Below are 14522 nucleotides of genomic sequence, written 5' to 3' on the forward strand. Positions count from 1 at the left end.
GGTGTAGTTTTACTATTGTTTGTCATGTAAGGCCCAGTATTTGGTTGTGATAGCTCTTAAGTCTGTTTTGATGGACAGCGTTCTCCCTGTTATTCTGAGTCAATGACGTGTTGCTGACGCTGGTCAACCTGTATAATGGCTCTCAGACTCTCAATCTGTTTATCTGTATAGTAGTGTTGCTGCCCTGCCAGATTCCCTTTACTGGCACACCCAACATTTTTTAAAAATTAATTAATTAATAAATTATTATTTATTTTTGGCTGCGTCAGGTCTTAGCTGGGGCACGCGGGATCTTCACTGAGGCGTGTAGGATCTTCTGCTGCGGTGCACAGGCTCTTCGTTGTGGTGTGTGGGCGTCCCTCTAGTTGTGGCCTGCAGGTTTTCTCTCTCTAGTTGCGGCACACAGGTTCCAGAGCGCATGGGCTCTGTAGTTTGCGGAACGTGGACTCTAGGCTCTAGTTGAGGCGCACGAGCTCAGTAGCTGTGGCCCACGGGTTTAGTTGCCCCGCAGCATGTGGGATCTTAATACCCCGAACAGAGATCAAACCCATGTCCCCTGCACTGTGAGGTGGATTCTTTACCACTGGACCACCAGAGACGTCCCTGGCACACCCAACTTCTGTCTGCAGTGAATGTTGGCTGTAAGGGCTCACAGCTGCCCTCTACTCAGGGCAATTGCTTGTAGAAAGTTGCTCTTAGCCAACCCGAGCTCACCTTCTTCATGGCCCGCAGCCAGTGATTGACAGGGGTACTGAAGCCTAGCTTTCTTGACCTGAGGAGGGACAATACTGTAGTGGTGCTCATGCTCCAGAGCTTTCCAGGGGACTAGGCAGAGCCTAGACTTCAACTGAAAGCACTCATTTCCTTAGCTTCTTCCCCTGTCCTACTCTGCCTCCCTCAGGTCCTTGCAGGTTTCTTTTGAGAGCACTTGCATGAGAATCCTAGGGTCAAACTGTGCTTCTAGGAGACCTAAGTCTATTTTCTTCCTTAGAGTGTCACTTAACTTTTACTTTGATTTCTTGAATACCTACAAATGGAAATGAACTCTGGAGGCCTAGTCAGAAGCAGGTTCAACTCTTTATAGCAAGATTACTTCATCAGTGGTCTGGGCAGCATATTGTAAGCCATCTGGAGGCATAGGGGATCAATGAATTCAGTCTGATCCCTCTGTTGTGAAGTTCCCCATCAACCTCTCATCTAGACACTCCATCCATTGATTATTCCCTGACTCAGTTACTGCACTAAGGGTGGCAAGGAGGATATTTTTCTAATTCTTTTTCTAACATCATTTCTTCCACATTTATCACCTGGAATATTTCCATAGGGAAGAATTTTCCCTGGTCAATGAAAGCTATTTGGTTGTCCTGCAATGCAATTTATTCAGGAAAGGTTAGTTTCTTTCCTGTTAATTGACAATGCTCAGTAAAGAGGTGATGCCCTTTACTTCCTGGTTCTATTACCATTATTACTCATGTCATCGTTTATTTCAGTATCAAGATATATGTGTATGTTTTTAAAAATTGAGATAAAACTCATATAACATAAAATTCACCGTTTTAATCTTTTAAAAGTGTACAATTCAGTGGTTTTTAGTATAATTACAATATTGTACAACCATCATCACTATCTAATTCCAGAACATTTTATCACCCAAAAGGCAACCCCATCCATTAAGCAGTCACTCCTCATTACTCCCCAGCCCCAGCCCCTGGAAACCATTACTCTACTTCCTGTCTCTATGGATTTGCCAATTCTGGACATTTCATATAAATGGAATCATACAATATGTGGCTTTTTGTGTCGGGCTTCTGTCCCTTGGCTAAATGTTTTCAAGTTTCATCCGTGTTGTAACATGTATCAGTACTTCATTATTATTCATTCACTATTGACTGATATTCCACATTTTGTTTATCCATTAATTGGTTGATGGATATTTGGGTTGTTTCCATTTTTTGGCTATTAGGAATAATGCTGCTATGAACACTGAGGTACAAGTTTTTGTGTGAACATATCTTTTAAATTACCTAGAGGTAGAATTGCTGGTCATATGGTAACTCTATGTTACCTTTTTTTTTTGGCTGCATTGGGTCTTTGTTCCTGAGCGCGGGCTTTCTCTAGTTGCGGCGAGTGGGGGCTACTCTTTGTTGTGGTGCACAGGCTTCTCATTGCGGTGGCTTCTCTTGTTTCGGAGTACAGGCTCTAGGTGTACGGGCTTCAGTAGTTGCAGCATGTGGGCTCAGTAGTTGTGGTTCGCAGGTTCTAGAGCGCAAGCTCAGTAGTTGTGGTGCACGGGCTTAGTTGCTCCGCAGCATGTGGGATCTTCCCGGACCAGGGCTTGAACCTGTGTCCCCTGCATTGGCAGGCAGATTCTTAACCACTGTGCCACCAGGGAAGCCCTATGTTACCTTTTTAAGGAACTGCTAAACTGTTTTCCACAGCCTCTGTTCTGTTTACATTCCCACCAGCAATGTGTGAGGGTCCTAATTTCTCTACATCTTCATCAACACTTGTTACTTACCATTTTAAAAATTATAGCCACTCTGGTGAGTGTCAAGTGGTATCTCATGTGGTTATGACTTGCATGTTCCTAATGCTAATAATGTTGATCATCTTTTCATGTGCTTATTGGCTATTATATATCTTTGGAGAAATTTCTACTTGAATCCTTTGCCCATTTTAATTTTTATTGGATTGTTTCTCCTTTTGTTGTGGAGTTGTAAGAATTCTTTATAAGTTCTATCCAGACTAGACGCTAGGCTTTCTGCTGTCTTGATGCTATCCTTTGATGTACAAAAGTTTGAAACCCCCCTATTTATTGAGATATATTGACAAATAACATTGTGTAACATTGTATAAGTTTAAGGTGTACAATGTGGTGATTTGATATACATATATTTTGTGAAATGATAACCATATTAAAGTTAGTTAACACATCCATCACCTCATATATCTACCATTTGTATGTGTGTGTGTGTGTCTGTGTGTGTTTGTGTGTGTGTGTTTGGTGAGAACATTTAAGGTCTATTCTCTTAGCAAATTTCAAGTATACAATACAGTATTCAAGTATACAATACAGTATTGTAAACTATGGTCACCATGCTGTACATTAGATCCCTAGAACTTCTTCTAATTGCAAATTTGTATCATTTGACCAACATGTCAAATCTCCCCATTCCCCCCACTCCGAAATCCCTGGCTACTCTCTGTTTCAATAAGTTCAGGTTTTTAGATTCCACACATAAGTAAGATCATACAGTATTTCTTTCTCTGACTTACTTCACTTAGCATAACACCTCAAGGTTCATCCATGTTGTCACAAATGACAGGATTCCCTTATTTTTTATGGCTATATAATATTTATGTGTGTGTGTGTATGTCCATATCATCTTCTTTATTCATTCGTCTCTAGACGGACACTTAGATTGTTTCCACGTGTTTGCTATTGTGAATAATGCTGCAGTGAACGTGGGGGTGCAGATATCTTTTCAAGATAGTAATTTTATTCCCTTTAAATATGTATCCAGAAGTGGAATTGCTTGATCATATGGTAATTCTATTTTTAATTTTTTGAGGAACTCCATACTGTTTTTCTTTTTTAAAAAAATTTATTTATTATTTATTTTTGGCTACGTTGGGTCTTCGTTGCTGAGCGCAGGCTTTCTCTAGTTGTGGCGAGTGGGGGCTACTCTTTGTTGTGGTGCGCGGGCTTCTCATTGCGGTGGTTTCTCTTCTTGCGGAGCACAGGCTCTAGGCACGCGGGCTTCAGTAGTTGTGGCTTGCGGGCTCTAGGGCGCAGGCTCAGTAGTTGTGCTGCACAGGCTTAGTTGCTCTGCAGCATGTGAGATCTTCCTGCACTAGGGCTCGAACCCATGTCTCCTGCATTGGCAGGCAGATTCTTAACCACTGCGCCACCAGGGAAGTCCCTCCATACTGTTTTAAATAGTGACTGTGCCAGTTTACATTCCCACCAACTATGCATAAGGGTCCCTTTTCTCCACATCCTCTCCAACACTTGTTACCTCTTATCTTTTTAATTATAGTCATTCTAACAGGTGTCAGATAATATCTCATCATGGTTTTGATTTGCATTTCCATGATAAAGTTTAAAGTGTATTTTGTCTGATATAATTATAGCTACTTCTGCTCTCTTTTCATTTCCACTTGCATGGAGTATCTTTTTCCATTCCTTGACTTTGAGCCTATGTGTGTCCTTAAAGCTGACATGAATCTCCTGTAGGAGGCTTGTATTAGAGCAGGGGTCCCCAACCCCTGGGCCACGGACTGGTACCAGTCCATGGCCTGTTAGGAACCGGGCTGCACAGCAAGAGGTGAGGGGCAGGCGAGTGAACGAAGCTTCATCTGCCAGTCACCATCACTCCCCATTGCTCACATTACCACCTGAACCATCGCTCGCAATACTGCCTAAACCATTCCCCCCCACCCCAAACCCCTCCGTCCATGGAAAAATTGTCTTCCACGAAACCAGTCTCTGGTGCCAAAAAGGTTGGGGACTGCTGTATTAGAGTCTTGTTTTTTTTTTTTGTTTTTTTTTTTAAGGGAACTCTTTTTTTTTTTTTTTTTTAATTTTATAGCTACTTTATTTATTTATTTCTTTATTTTTGGCTGTGTTGGGTCTTCGGTTCGTGCGAGGGCTTTCTCTAGTTATGGCAAGTGGGGGCCACTCTTCATCGCGGTGCAGGGACCGCTCTTCATCGCGGTGCGTGGGCCTTTCACTATCGCGGCCCCTCCCGTTGCAGGGCACAGGCTCCAGACGCGCAGGCTCAGTAGTTGTGGCTCACGGGCCCAGCTGCTCCGTGGCATGTGGGATCTTCCCAGACCAGGGCTCGAACCCGTGTCCCCTGCATTAGCAGGCAGATTCTCAACCACTGCGCCACCAGGGAAGCCCTAGAGTCTTGTTTTTTTAATCCATCCAGCCACTCTATGCCTTCTGATTGGAGAACTTAATCCATTTACACTTAGAGTAATTATTGATCGGTAAGGACATACTAATGCCATCTTATTGTTTGCTACATGTTTTGTTGTTCCTTTATTCCTCTCTTGCTGCCTTCCTTTGTGAGTTAAATTTCTGTGCTGGTATGCTTTGATTCCCTTCTGCTTATCTTTCATATATCTACTATAGGTTTTGCTTTGTGGTTACTGTTAGCCTTGCATAAAACATCTTATAGATATTACAGTCTGTTTTATGCTGATAACAACTTAAATCACTTACAACAAGTTTACTCTTTTTTCTCCCTTCCTTTTATGTTTTTGATGTCATAATTTACCTGTTTTTATGTTGTGTACTTATTAACAACTTATTATAGCTACAGTTATTTTAATACTTTTGTCCTTTAACCTGTATAGTAAAGTGGTTAATATATCACCATATTACAGTATTAGAGTATTCTGAGTTTGACTATATACTTACTTTTATCAGTATGTTGTGTATTTTCATGTTGCTAATTAGCATCCTTTCATTTTAGCTTGAAGAACTCCTTTCAGCATTTCTTTCAAGACAGGTCTAGTGGTGATAAACTTCCTCAGCTTTGTTTGTCTGGGAAAGTCTTTACCTCTCCTTCATCTCGGAAGGACAACGTTGCCATATAGAGTATTCTCACTTGGCAGTTTCATCCTTTCAGCACTTTGAAAATATCATCCCCCTCTCTCCTGACCTGTTTGCTAGGTTTCTACTGAGAAATCCTCTGATAGTCTTATGAGGGTTCCTTTATAAGTTACAAGTTTCTTTTTTCTTGCTCCTTATAAGATTTTCTCTTTGTCTTTTGACAATTTTACTACAATACGTCCTAGAGAAGATCTCTTTAAATTGTTTGGTGACCTATGAGCTTCATGAACTTGGATAGCCAAATCTCTTCCCAGATTTGGGAAGTTCTCAGCCATTATTTCTCTAAGTAAGTTTTCTCCTTCGCGCCCCCCTTCTCATTCTGAGATTCCAATAATTTGCAGATTGTTTCTTTTGATATTATCCCATGGATCACATAGGCTTTCTTCACTCTTTTTCATTATTTTTTCTTTGTTCTCCCTGACTGGATAATTTCAAAGGTCCTGTCTTCTAATTCCAGATTCTTTCTTCTGCTTCATCCATTCTGATGTTGATGCTCTCTATTGCACTTTTTTTTTTTTTTTTTTTTTTTTGGCTGTGTTGGGTCTTCGTTTCTGTGCGAGGGCTTTCTCCAGTTGCGGCGAGCGGGGGCCGCTCTTCATCGCGGTGCGCGGGTCTCTCACCGTCGCGGCCTCTCCTGTTGCGGAGCACAGTCTCCAGATGCGCAGGCTCAGTAGTTGTGGCTCACGGGCCTAGTTGCTCCGTGGCATGTGGGATCTTCCCAGACCAGGGCTTGAACCCGTGTCCCCTGCATTGGCAGGCAGATTCTTAACCACTGCGCCATCAGGGAAGCCCATATTGCGCTTTTCATTTCACTCATTGTACTCTTCAGCTCCAGAATTTTGATTTGGTTCTTTTATATGATTTCTCTTTGTTAACGTTCTCATTTTGTTTGTGTATCATTTTCCTGATTTTGTTCTATTGTCTTTCTATGTTTTCTTGCAGCTCATTGAGCTTACTTAAAACAACTATTTTGACTTTTTATCAGGAAAACTATAGATCTTCATGTCTTTGGTATTGGTTACCAGAAGATTATTGTGATCCTTTGGTGGTGTGATAGTTCCTTGATTTTTCATGTTCCTTGAAGTCTTGTGATGCTGTCTTCACATTTGAAGTAGCAGTTACCTCCTCCAGTCTTTACTCATTGACTTTGGGAGAGAAATACCTTCTGTCAGCCCTGCTAGGCATTCTGAGGTTTCTGGATATGCCTACTCTACATTCCTTGTTGCCTCTTGTGGCAGAATTCTTAAGCTTATATGCCTTCTCTCCATCCTGCAGTGCACCAGACCAGAGGCTGACAGACTCCCTTTTGCTTTTCCAAGGATAGAGCTAAAGCTCGAGTTTGTGGTCTCTCCCTGGCCAGCAGATTTAGGCCACCTTTCTACACATGCTCACTACTGTCTGCCAGAGCTTGCTCTCACCGCCATCAGGAGTGCATTCAGGGAGATAAGCCACAGGGAGGTGTGTAGATGAGGCACATGGAGCATTGGCAGTGCCTGTGGGCCATTTGGGAGGTTTCAGAGGTAAAGTGTCCCCAGCAGCTCATGACAGTTAGTAGGATCCATGTCCCTTTAATGTCCTCTGAGGGTCCTATCTGCTCTCACTCAACCTCTTCCCACCCCCCAGTCATGTAGCTCACAACTCAGTACTCTGGATGGAGCAAGAGAGAAATGACATCTTTGACAGGATCCCACACTGCTGGAGAAGCTGTGTGCTCACTCACACACTCTCACTTTACCCTGCAGGAGAAATCACTGACCAAGAAAATGATTTCTTAGCATTGAGCTGTGCCAGTTTTGGGGACAGGTAATGCAGGTAAACTCAAACTGTTCCTCTTACCCTCTCCAATGTGTCCAAATGTGTATTTTTCTGCTCCAACTATGTGCTGGAATTTCTCTTCTGGAAACGTGGACTTCCACAAAGGCTCTCTTATTCATAAGTGATTGTCTAAGACAGTGTTCTCCAGGGAGAGAGGCTCACTCCTTCCTCATAATCTTTATCATGCCTCCTGGATATGCACAACTGTCATTTTCTCACATTTATGTCAAGTCAAGTGTTGCAAAACAGCGCCAAGCTCCTCCATCCAACCAGTTTGCCTATCCAATACATCCCAAAATTTATACTACAGAAGCTGTGGCACTGTTACTGTTGTCAAATAATTTGAAAAAAAATAACACAAAAAAAGGACGAACAATATACTTGCAGGTCACCAGTCTGCAGCCTCTGATAACAGCCTACTTCTAGTTGTCCAATTTGCAGTAGGTATATTCATTTCCATCCGTTGTTTGATCTAACTTTCCTCCTGTCTTCATCCCACTCATGCTACACTTATTTTCCTGATTCCTTTCTTTTTCAAAGTCTCTGTCTTACAGTGTTATATATTCATGGGTATTGGATTATATTTTGAATTATATTGAAATCTTTTGTACATTTGTACCTCTACAGGCTCCATTTCCCCAAAATGGAATTCCTTCCCTATTCTTCATATTTAAACCATTTCATCTTTCAATGTTCTACTCATGTACTGTCTCTTTTATAAAGACCTCCTTGGCATCCCTTTTCCCATTCATCAATCCATCCATCCATCCATCCATCCACCCAGGTCTCACCCCATCCTGAATTCTGAGAGCCCTGAGTACCCCATTTGTTAGATCACTTGGGACCTTATCAGGCATATACTTCTTGCTCTCTGTCGTGGGTTGAATGATGGCTCCACAGAAGACATGCCTATGCCCTAAACCCTGGACCCTGTGAATATGAGCTTATATGGAAAAAAAGGTCTTTGCTGATATAATTAATTTAAGGACCTTGAGATGAGATCATCCTGGATTACCTGGTTAGGTCCTAAATCCAAATGACAAGTGTCCTTATATGACACAGAAGAGGGGACACTAGAGGAGGAAATGGAGGCAGAGATCGGAGTGTTGTAGACACAAGCCAAGTAATACCTGGAACCACCAGTAGCTGGAAGAAGATGAAGGATTCTCTTCAAGAGCCTTTGGAAGGAGTGCAGCCCTGCTGACATCTTGATTTTGTACTTCTGGCCTCCAGAACTGTGAGAGAATAAACTTCTGTTGTTTTAATTTACCAAGTTTTATGGTAATTTGTTATGGTAGCCACAAGAAACTAGAAATTCAAATGGCCAGCTCTTTAAAATCAGAGGCAGTGTGTTTTACCTCTTTGTAGGAGGTCTTTCCTCTACCTGGAGAAAAGTAGCCAGAACAGAGAGAAGAACACCAAGAACTGAGTTGAATTGGCCAGGTTTCAGCATGGCCCATCCCGTATTAGCTGGCTCTCTTTTCTAAATCAGGGACACATGCCATTTCCTCTACAGAGTGACTGTGAAGATTTCATGTGGAAATGGATGGGAACTCTCTTCTACTTGTGTGTGCAGCTCTCCCATGTACTCACTGTTGCTCTTTTGTGACTTGTTTCCCTATTGAAGTGTCAGGATAAGGTCTCACCTCTGTGGGTAGAGGACAGGGTCCCTCTGAAAAGGGTGGTCATTCTGGGGTTAATCACTGGGGAAGAGGCAAGTCCTAGACATGAAATCATAATTTAGAAAGCAGGCTGAAGGCAGCCTCTCTGGATTTGGGATTTTGCTATAGTGGCCTTCTTTCAGCTTCCCCAAATAGCCATGTTCTTTTTTGTTTTAGGGCTTCTATATGTGTTATTCCCTCTAGCCAGAACATTCTTCCCCCAGCTAACTCTTATCCTCTGTCTCAGTTCTAAAAAGCAGCCTTCTATTACTACCTAGATTAGGCCAGGACTTCTGACATATTGCCCTTAGCCCACGCCCTTCTCCTCAGAAGCATGCATCACCCTTACGTCTTGTTCAACATTCTGCCTCATTTGGCGTCATACCACAGGTTCCATGGGCAAGAATGTGCCCACCTGGGTCTTGTGCTTCCCCTGCAGCAGAGAGCAGAGCACCCTCCCCACCCCCACCACCAGCTTCACATAAGGGAAGTGACCCTAAGGTCACATTCTCTGGTTAGAGGTTACTCTCCAGTGGTCCCCGCCCCCAGCCTTCAGTTAACTCTCACTTACACTTTCTGAGGCTAATTGTGGCCAGACACACCAGTGATCAGCACCCCTGAGGCTTGCAGTCATCCCTAAGGAGTATCCTAGGGGAGGGTGCATCTATCTCAGGGGCCAGGGCTGTCACAGCTGCCCCACCCTATGGGGAGTCTCCCTCATTGATATTCCTGACCTTGACAATTTGGACTTGATTTTATTGAGGGTGCCAACCAGTGAATTTCCTTATAACAGAAAATGTCAAATTCACGTGAGAGATGGCTATAATCCAACAGGGCAACCAACATAGGGCTTGGTAAAATGTGGACTAGATCAGGCAGAAGCAATGGGGGGCATCTACAGCTGTGTGCACTTGTGAAGGTTGAGTTACAGGAGATGCTGAATGTAATGGAAACATTGACTTGGAATCTTTAGGCATCTCCTGAAAGGATTAACCAATGGCATCATAAAAAGAGACAGAGGTCAACTGAAAAATAGCAGGACGACAGAGGTGCCCTTCAGACTCCTTGAAGAACCCAGCAGTCCAGGTGATTAGAATAGGATAGCACATGAGCCTGACCAGAGCCCAGAGAGAGAGAAGGCGGGTTGGGCACAGGATCACCATCAGCACTCAGGTTACCCAAAAGTTGGGCCCAAATTGGACTTTTCTGGAAAAGGATCCACAGGTTGCTAAGGCTTCTGGGGTAAAAGTATTCTTCACCTCATCCATTTTGGGATCAGTCCCCCACTAATGCATGCAGGGCCTCAAATATTAACATCTGATTGGACACATATAATGAATTGCAGAGTAGGAGGCAATAAATGTTTAGGTCAGAAAATTTGACAGTTATAATTTATATTCACTCTTAGTTCACCCATCCTGTTTAACATGGGGGTTGGGGTAACACTCACCCCACTCCTGCTCAGCCTCACAGAGCAACAAAGGAGCCTACAGCTCCTCCCACCCACATGTCTCCAGCTGGAAACCCATCTTCTCCCAAGTCCTGGCTGAGAAGCCAGTTTAAAGAGGTCCTCTGTCCCCCCACCCCCCCACACACCAGTAACAAGGAAGTCCCTCAGGGTTGGGAGGGGTGAGAGAAGCCAGGAGACAGACCAGGTCAGGCCACTTCCCATTATTCAGCAGAAGGGGAATGAGTGGGGGCTAAGCCTCTGGTCTCTGGGGCTCATCTACACCAACTTCTTGGCTTTAAAGAAGCTCTTGAGGTGCTGCATCTGCCAGATGCCAGTGGCCACAAGGATGAAGGTCTGCAGAATGAACCACCACAGCACCCGCTGGTTGGTGCTCTCGCTGGTCTGCCGGAAGCGCTCTTCTCGCCACTGTGGGAGGGGACAACAGGAAGGCGTGGCTAGAACTGAATTGACCCCCAGGGGAAGAGCTGAAAGAGCCACTCCCTGGGAGGTTACACATCCACTGTCCCAACTGGCCCAGCCCAGCCCCTCACCCTCTGGTACTCCTGCTCCTTCTGGATCTTCTCCACTTGCTCCACCAGCTGCTGTATGCGCAGATGCAGCAGGGTCAGCTTGTCATTGGCTGCAAGTTCCGTATAATCATTGGTGTGTTCACCCAACTGCATGTCCAAGTGAATGGCCTGGGGAGCAGAGGAGCCAAGGGTGGGGGTCAGGGAGCTCAGCTCCACGCACCTGCCAGAAACCCAGCTTCCACACGCCAGTCTGGGCCTGACTGAACTGAGCAGTTCAGTGCCTCACACTCATTGATGTGGGGACTAGCTCTGCTCCAGGTGCCAAAACACCAGATCAAGGCCCTGCTTACATGGAGTTCTATGTCCAAAAGACAGAAGGGACAGAACAAAATGTGCAGAACAAAATGTGTATGACTCAGTGTTTGAGACAAGCAGCTCCTAGGAGTTCCATGTCAGTGGGAGGTGGTAATGAAGAGCCTGGGAGCATTCAGCTGCTGGACAGCTCTGAATTTCGCATTATGAAGCTTGGTCTTTATTCTAGGGATGGCAGGGAGCCGAGAGATGATTTTAAGTCAGAGTGACTCCCTCCTGGGTCCCCTCTCATTCTTCAGGACCTGTCCTCTGTATGCTTACTTCATGGAAAGCCCAGGCCTCCTCAAGAGGCACTGCCTACTGAACCCTTCTCACCCAAGGGACTGAGATGTTAAGGGTTGGTGACTTTCCCCTCCATACTCACCAGCTTGCCATCATAGAAGAGGGCGAACCGGATGGACTCGAGGTGAAGGCAGATCTGGTGCTCTCCGGGAGACTGGGAGGTGAAGGTAAAGCTGCCCCGAGGGCCGTACTGACGGGCCAGCAGATTCTAGAGGAAACAGCCTCCGTGAGCACAGAGAAGCTGACCAGAAACCTGCTTCTAGGAGAGGAACACTGGGGGTATCCCAGGTTCTGACCCCCACAGGCCAGGCCAGCAGGGAGGGTGTGAGGAAAATGGCATCAGTTTGGGTTTGAAAATCTCAGATCCCAGCACTGCTAGTACACAATACTCCACAGATTGCAAAGAGCATGGCCTTCCTTGAGCCCTCCTGCCTGTGAGGAGATGAGCCCTCCTCTGAGAAATGGAGGACTAGGGAGGACTAGACAACGACGCTGGAGATGTGGGGGTGGGAGGGCTGCAAGGAGTCAAGGCCTGCCTCACCTTGTTCTCGGGGTCCTTCACAAAAACGAACAAATTGATCCACTGCGGGGAGGGCTGGTACTTTTCCATAGCGGGGTCGTATAGCTCGGTCTTGTAGTTACCTAATGGGGAGGCAGCCTGGATGCATTCCCATCCCCACTCATGACCAAGAGCCCGCCCAGGACCTCCAGGAGTCACGGGGGCCGGGGGGAGGAACAGGAAGATCCGGGTGTCTGATTGCGGGGCTTCACCACAGCCCTCCGCCTCTCTCCTTCCCTCTCCTGCCCCGCTTTTCTGCTGTCATCCGGGTCTGGATCAGACCTGCCTCCTCGGCGCCCCCCAACTCCGGCACAGGCAACGGAGAGGATGCTTTGCCCACACTGCTGTCCACCCATTTCCCACCCGTGCCCACCCCCCGCAGCAGAGGGGAGGTATGGGCCTGAGCTGATCCCGCGGGGCCTCATCCCCATTCCCTCTCAGGACTCTGGGTGCGGGGAGGGCAAGGCCAGGACTCTGGGTGCGGGGAGGGCAAGGCTCGCGCGCACCTATGACCACTGTGCCATCGGGGATCTCCTGGATGAAGCACTTCTCCTCCAGCTCGCTGACCTCGAGGTAGAATGCGCCTCCGCCGCCCGTGAGCGCCAGCAGCTGCCCCAGCAGCAGCGGCAGCAGTCCGGCTGCCCTCGCTCGGCCCCATCCCTGCCCGGGGCCGGCCCCGGGCCCAACGCCTCGCGTCCCGCAGGCCCCCGCCACCTTCCCAGCCGAGTCCGAGGCTGTCTGTGCGGGGCCTGCGAGACTGCAAACTCGGGCACGGACTACAAATCCCAGGAGCCCCCGCGCGGACTCGCGTTGCGGAGGGGCCACGCGAGCTCCCACCCCACTAGTGAGGCGCTGTTCCGCGCTTTCCTTGCCCCGCCTCGCTTAATGCGCGCAGAAACCCAAGGAGGCGGGTGCTCTTAGTCCCATCTTGCTGATGTGGTAACAGCCTCAGAGAGAAGGAAGGGACTAGCCCTCTGAAACTTGCAGAGCGGCTGCCTGAGATGGGTGTTGAGAGTGTGGGCAGGTCCAGGCATGACCTGGACCTGAACCTCGAGGAGGTTAGAAGTGATGGTGAGACAGAATGAGAACTGCAGAGAAGCCCTGTGGTGTTCAGAGGCTGACGTAGTAGTTCAGGAAAGGAAAGGAGAAATGTCCTTTTTATGGAAGGGGTAAGTTTGACTCAAGCTCTGAAGGATGGTTAAAATCTCCCTGAGCAGCGAGGGAGCAAGAACAATTTAGGTGGAGAGACCTAGAATTGCCTAACAGCAGCAGGCCAGTTAAGGGACTAGGGGAAGAAAGTTTATGGGCACATGGAGGGAGGAGGTAAGTTGGGCCGAATCACTGAGGGGGCAGGAGCTGCCAGGCCCACTTGCACAGGTGGGACTCTTCATCCAGTGGGACCAAAAGAAAAGACTGTGAGTGAGCCTGGCGGGTGAAAGAAGTCGGCAGGAATGCAACTGGAAAAGGAAAGGGAATACACAACTGAAAGGTGTGGGAGGGTGGGGCCAACATGACAAGACAGGGACCCAGGAATAGCAAATCTCAGGAATTCCGAAGCTCACGATGCTCTGAGTAGGGCAGTGTATACTCAAACGTCAATATAAAGCAGTAGCCCTCCCCAGGTGGTGGGATGAAGTCCTCCACCATCTAGTGCCTGATGATAATAGATGCTCATTGGTTTATTCAGTAATATAAAATGATGATGAAAATAACAATACTTTTTATTCTTCTGTGCCAGCCACTGTTCTAAGCACTTTTAAACGTACTAACTAAATTAATATTTTAAAAACTCTATAAGGTAGACTCTAATAGGATTCCAGTTTAACAGTTGGGGAAACAGTGGCAAAGAGAGGTTGAGTAATAACTTGCCCAAGGTCATCCAGTGATAAGCGGCAGGCATTTGCTCACACAAACTCTGGGCAAGACTTTACGATACATGTTGGACATGAATATGAGTAAAACCTGTCTCCTGTCCTCTAAGAGCCCACTGAAAAGCAAAGGAGCAATGTCAACACAGTGTTTTAAGATTAATAATATGGGGGCTTCCCTGGTGGTGCAGTGGTTGGGAATCCACCTGCCAATGCAGGGGACACAGGTTCAAGCCCTGGTCTGGGAAGATCCCACATGCCATGGAGCAACTAGGCCCGTGAGCCACATTTACTGAGCCTGCGCGTCTGGAGCCTGTGCTCCACAACAAGAGAGGCCGCGATAGTGAGAGGCCCGCGCACCG

At 46.4% G+C, this 14522-nt stretch overlaps 1 protein-coding gene across 1 annotated transcript; it reads right to left on the reverse strand.

Annotated features, from left to right (window-relative positions):
* Window positions 1–10543: 10543 nt before the first annotated feature.
* On the reverse strand, window positions 10544–13939 carry LOC103009746 (transmembrane emp24 domain-containing protein 9-like). Its single transcript, XM_028163435.2, has 6 exons — window positions 13855–13939; window positions 12799–13173; window positions 12275–12375; window positions 11816–11941; window positions 11101–11247; window positions 10544–10975 (listed from the first exon to the last, which is right to left on the reverse strand). Exons 1-6 carry the CDS (start codon window positions 13937–13939, stop codon window positions 10826–10828), a joined length of 984 nt encoding a protein of 327 aa, XP_028019236.2. The 3' UTR covers window positions 10544–10825.
* Between the last annotated feature and the right edge of the window lie 583 nt (window positions 13940–14522).

Source organism: Balaenoptera acutorostrata, chromosome 2 (genome assembly GCF_949987535.1).
Source record: "Balaenoptera acutorostrata chromosome 2, mBalAcu1.1, whole genome shotgun sequence".
Classification (NCBI taxonomy): Eukaryota; Metazoa; Chordata; class Mammalia; order Artiodactyla; family Balaenopteridae; genus Balaenoptera; species Balaenoptera acutorostrata.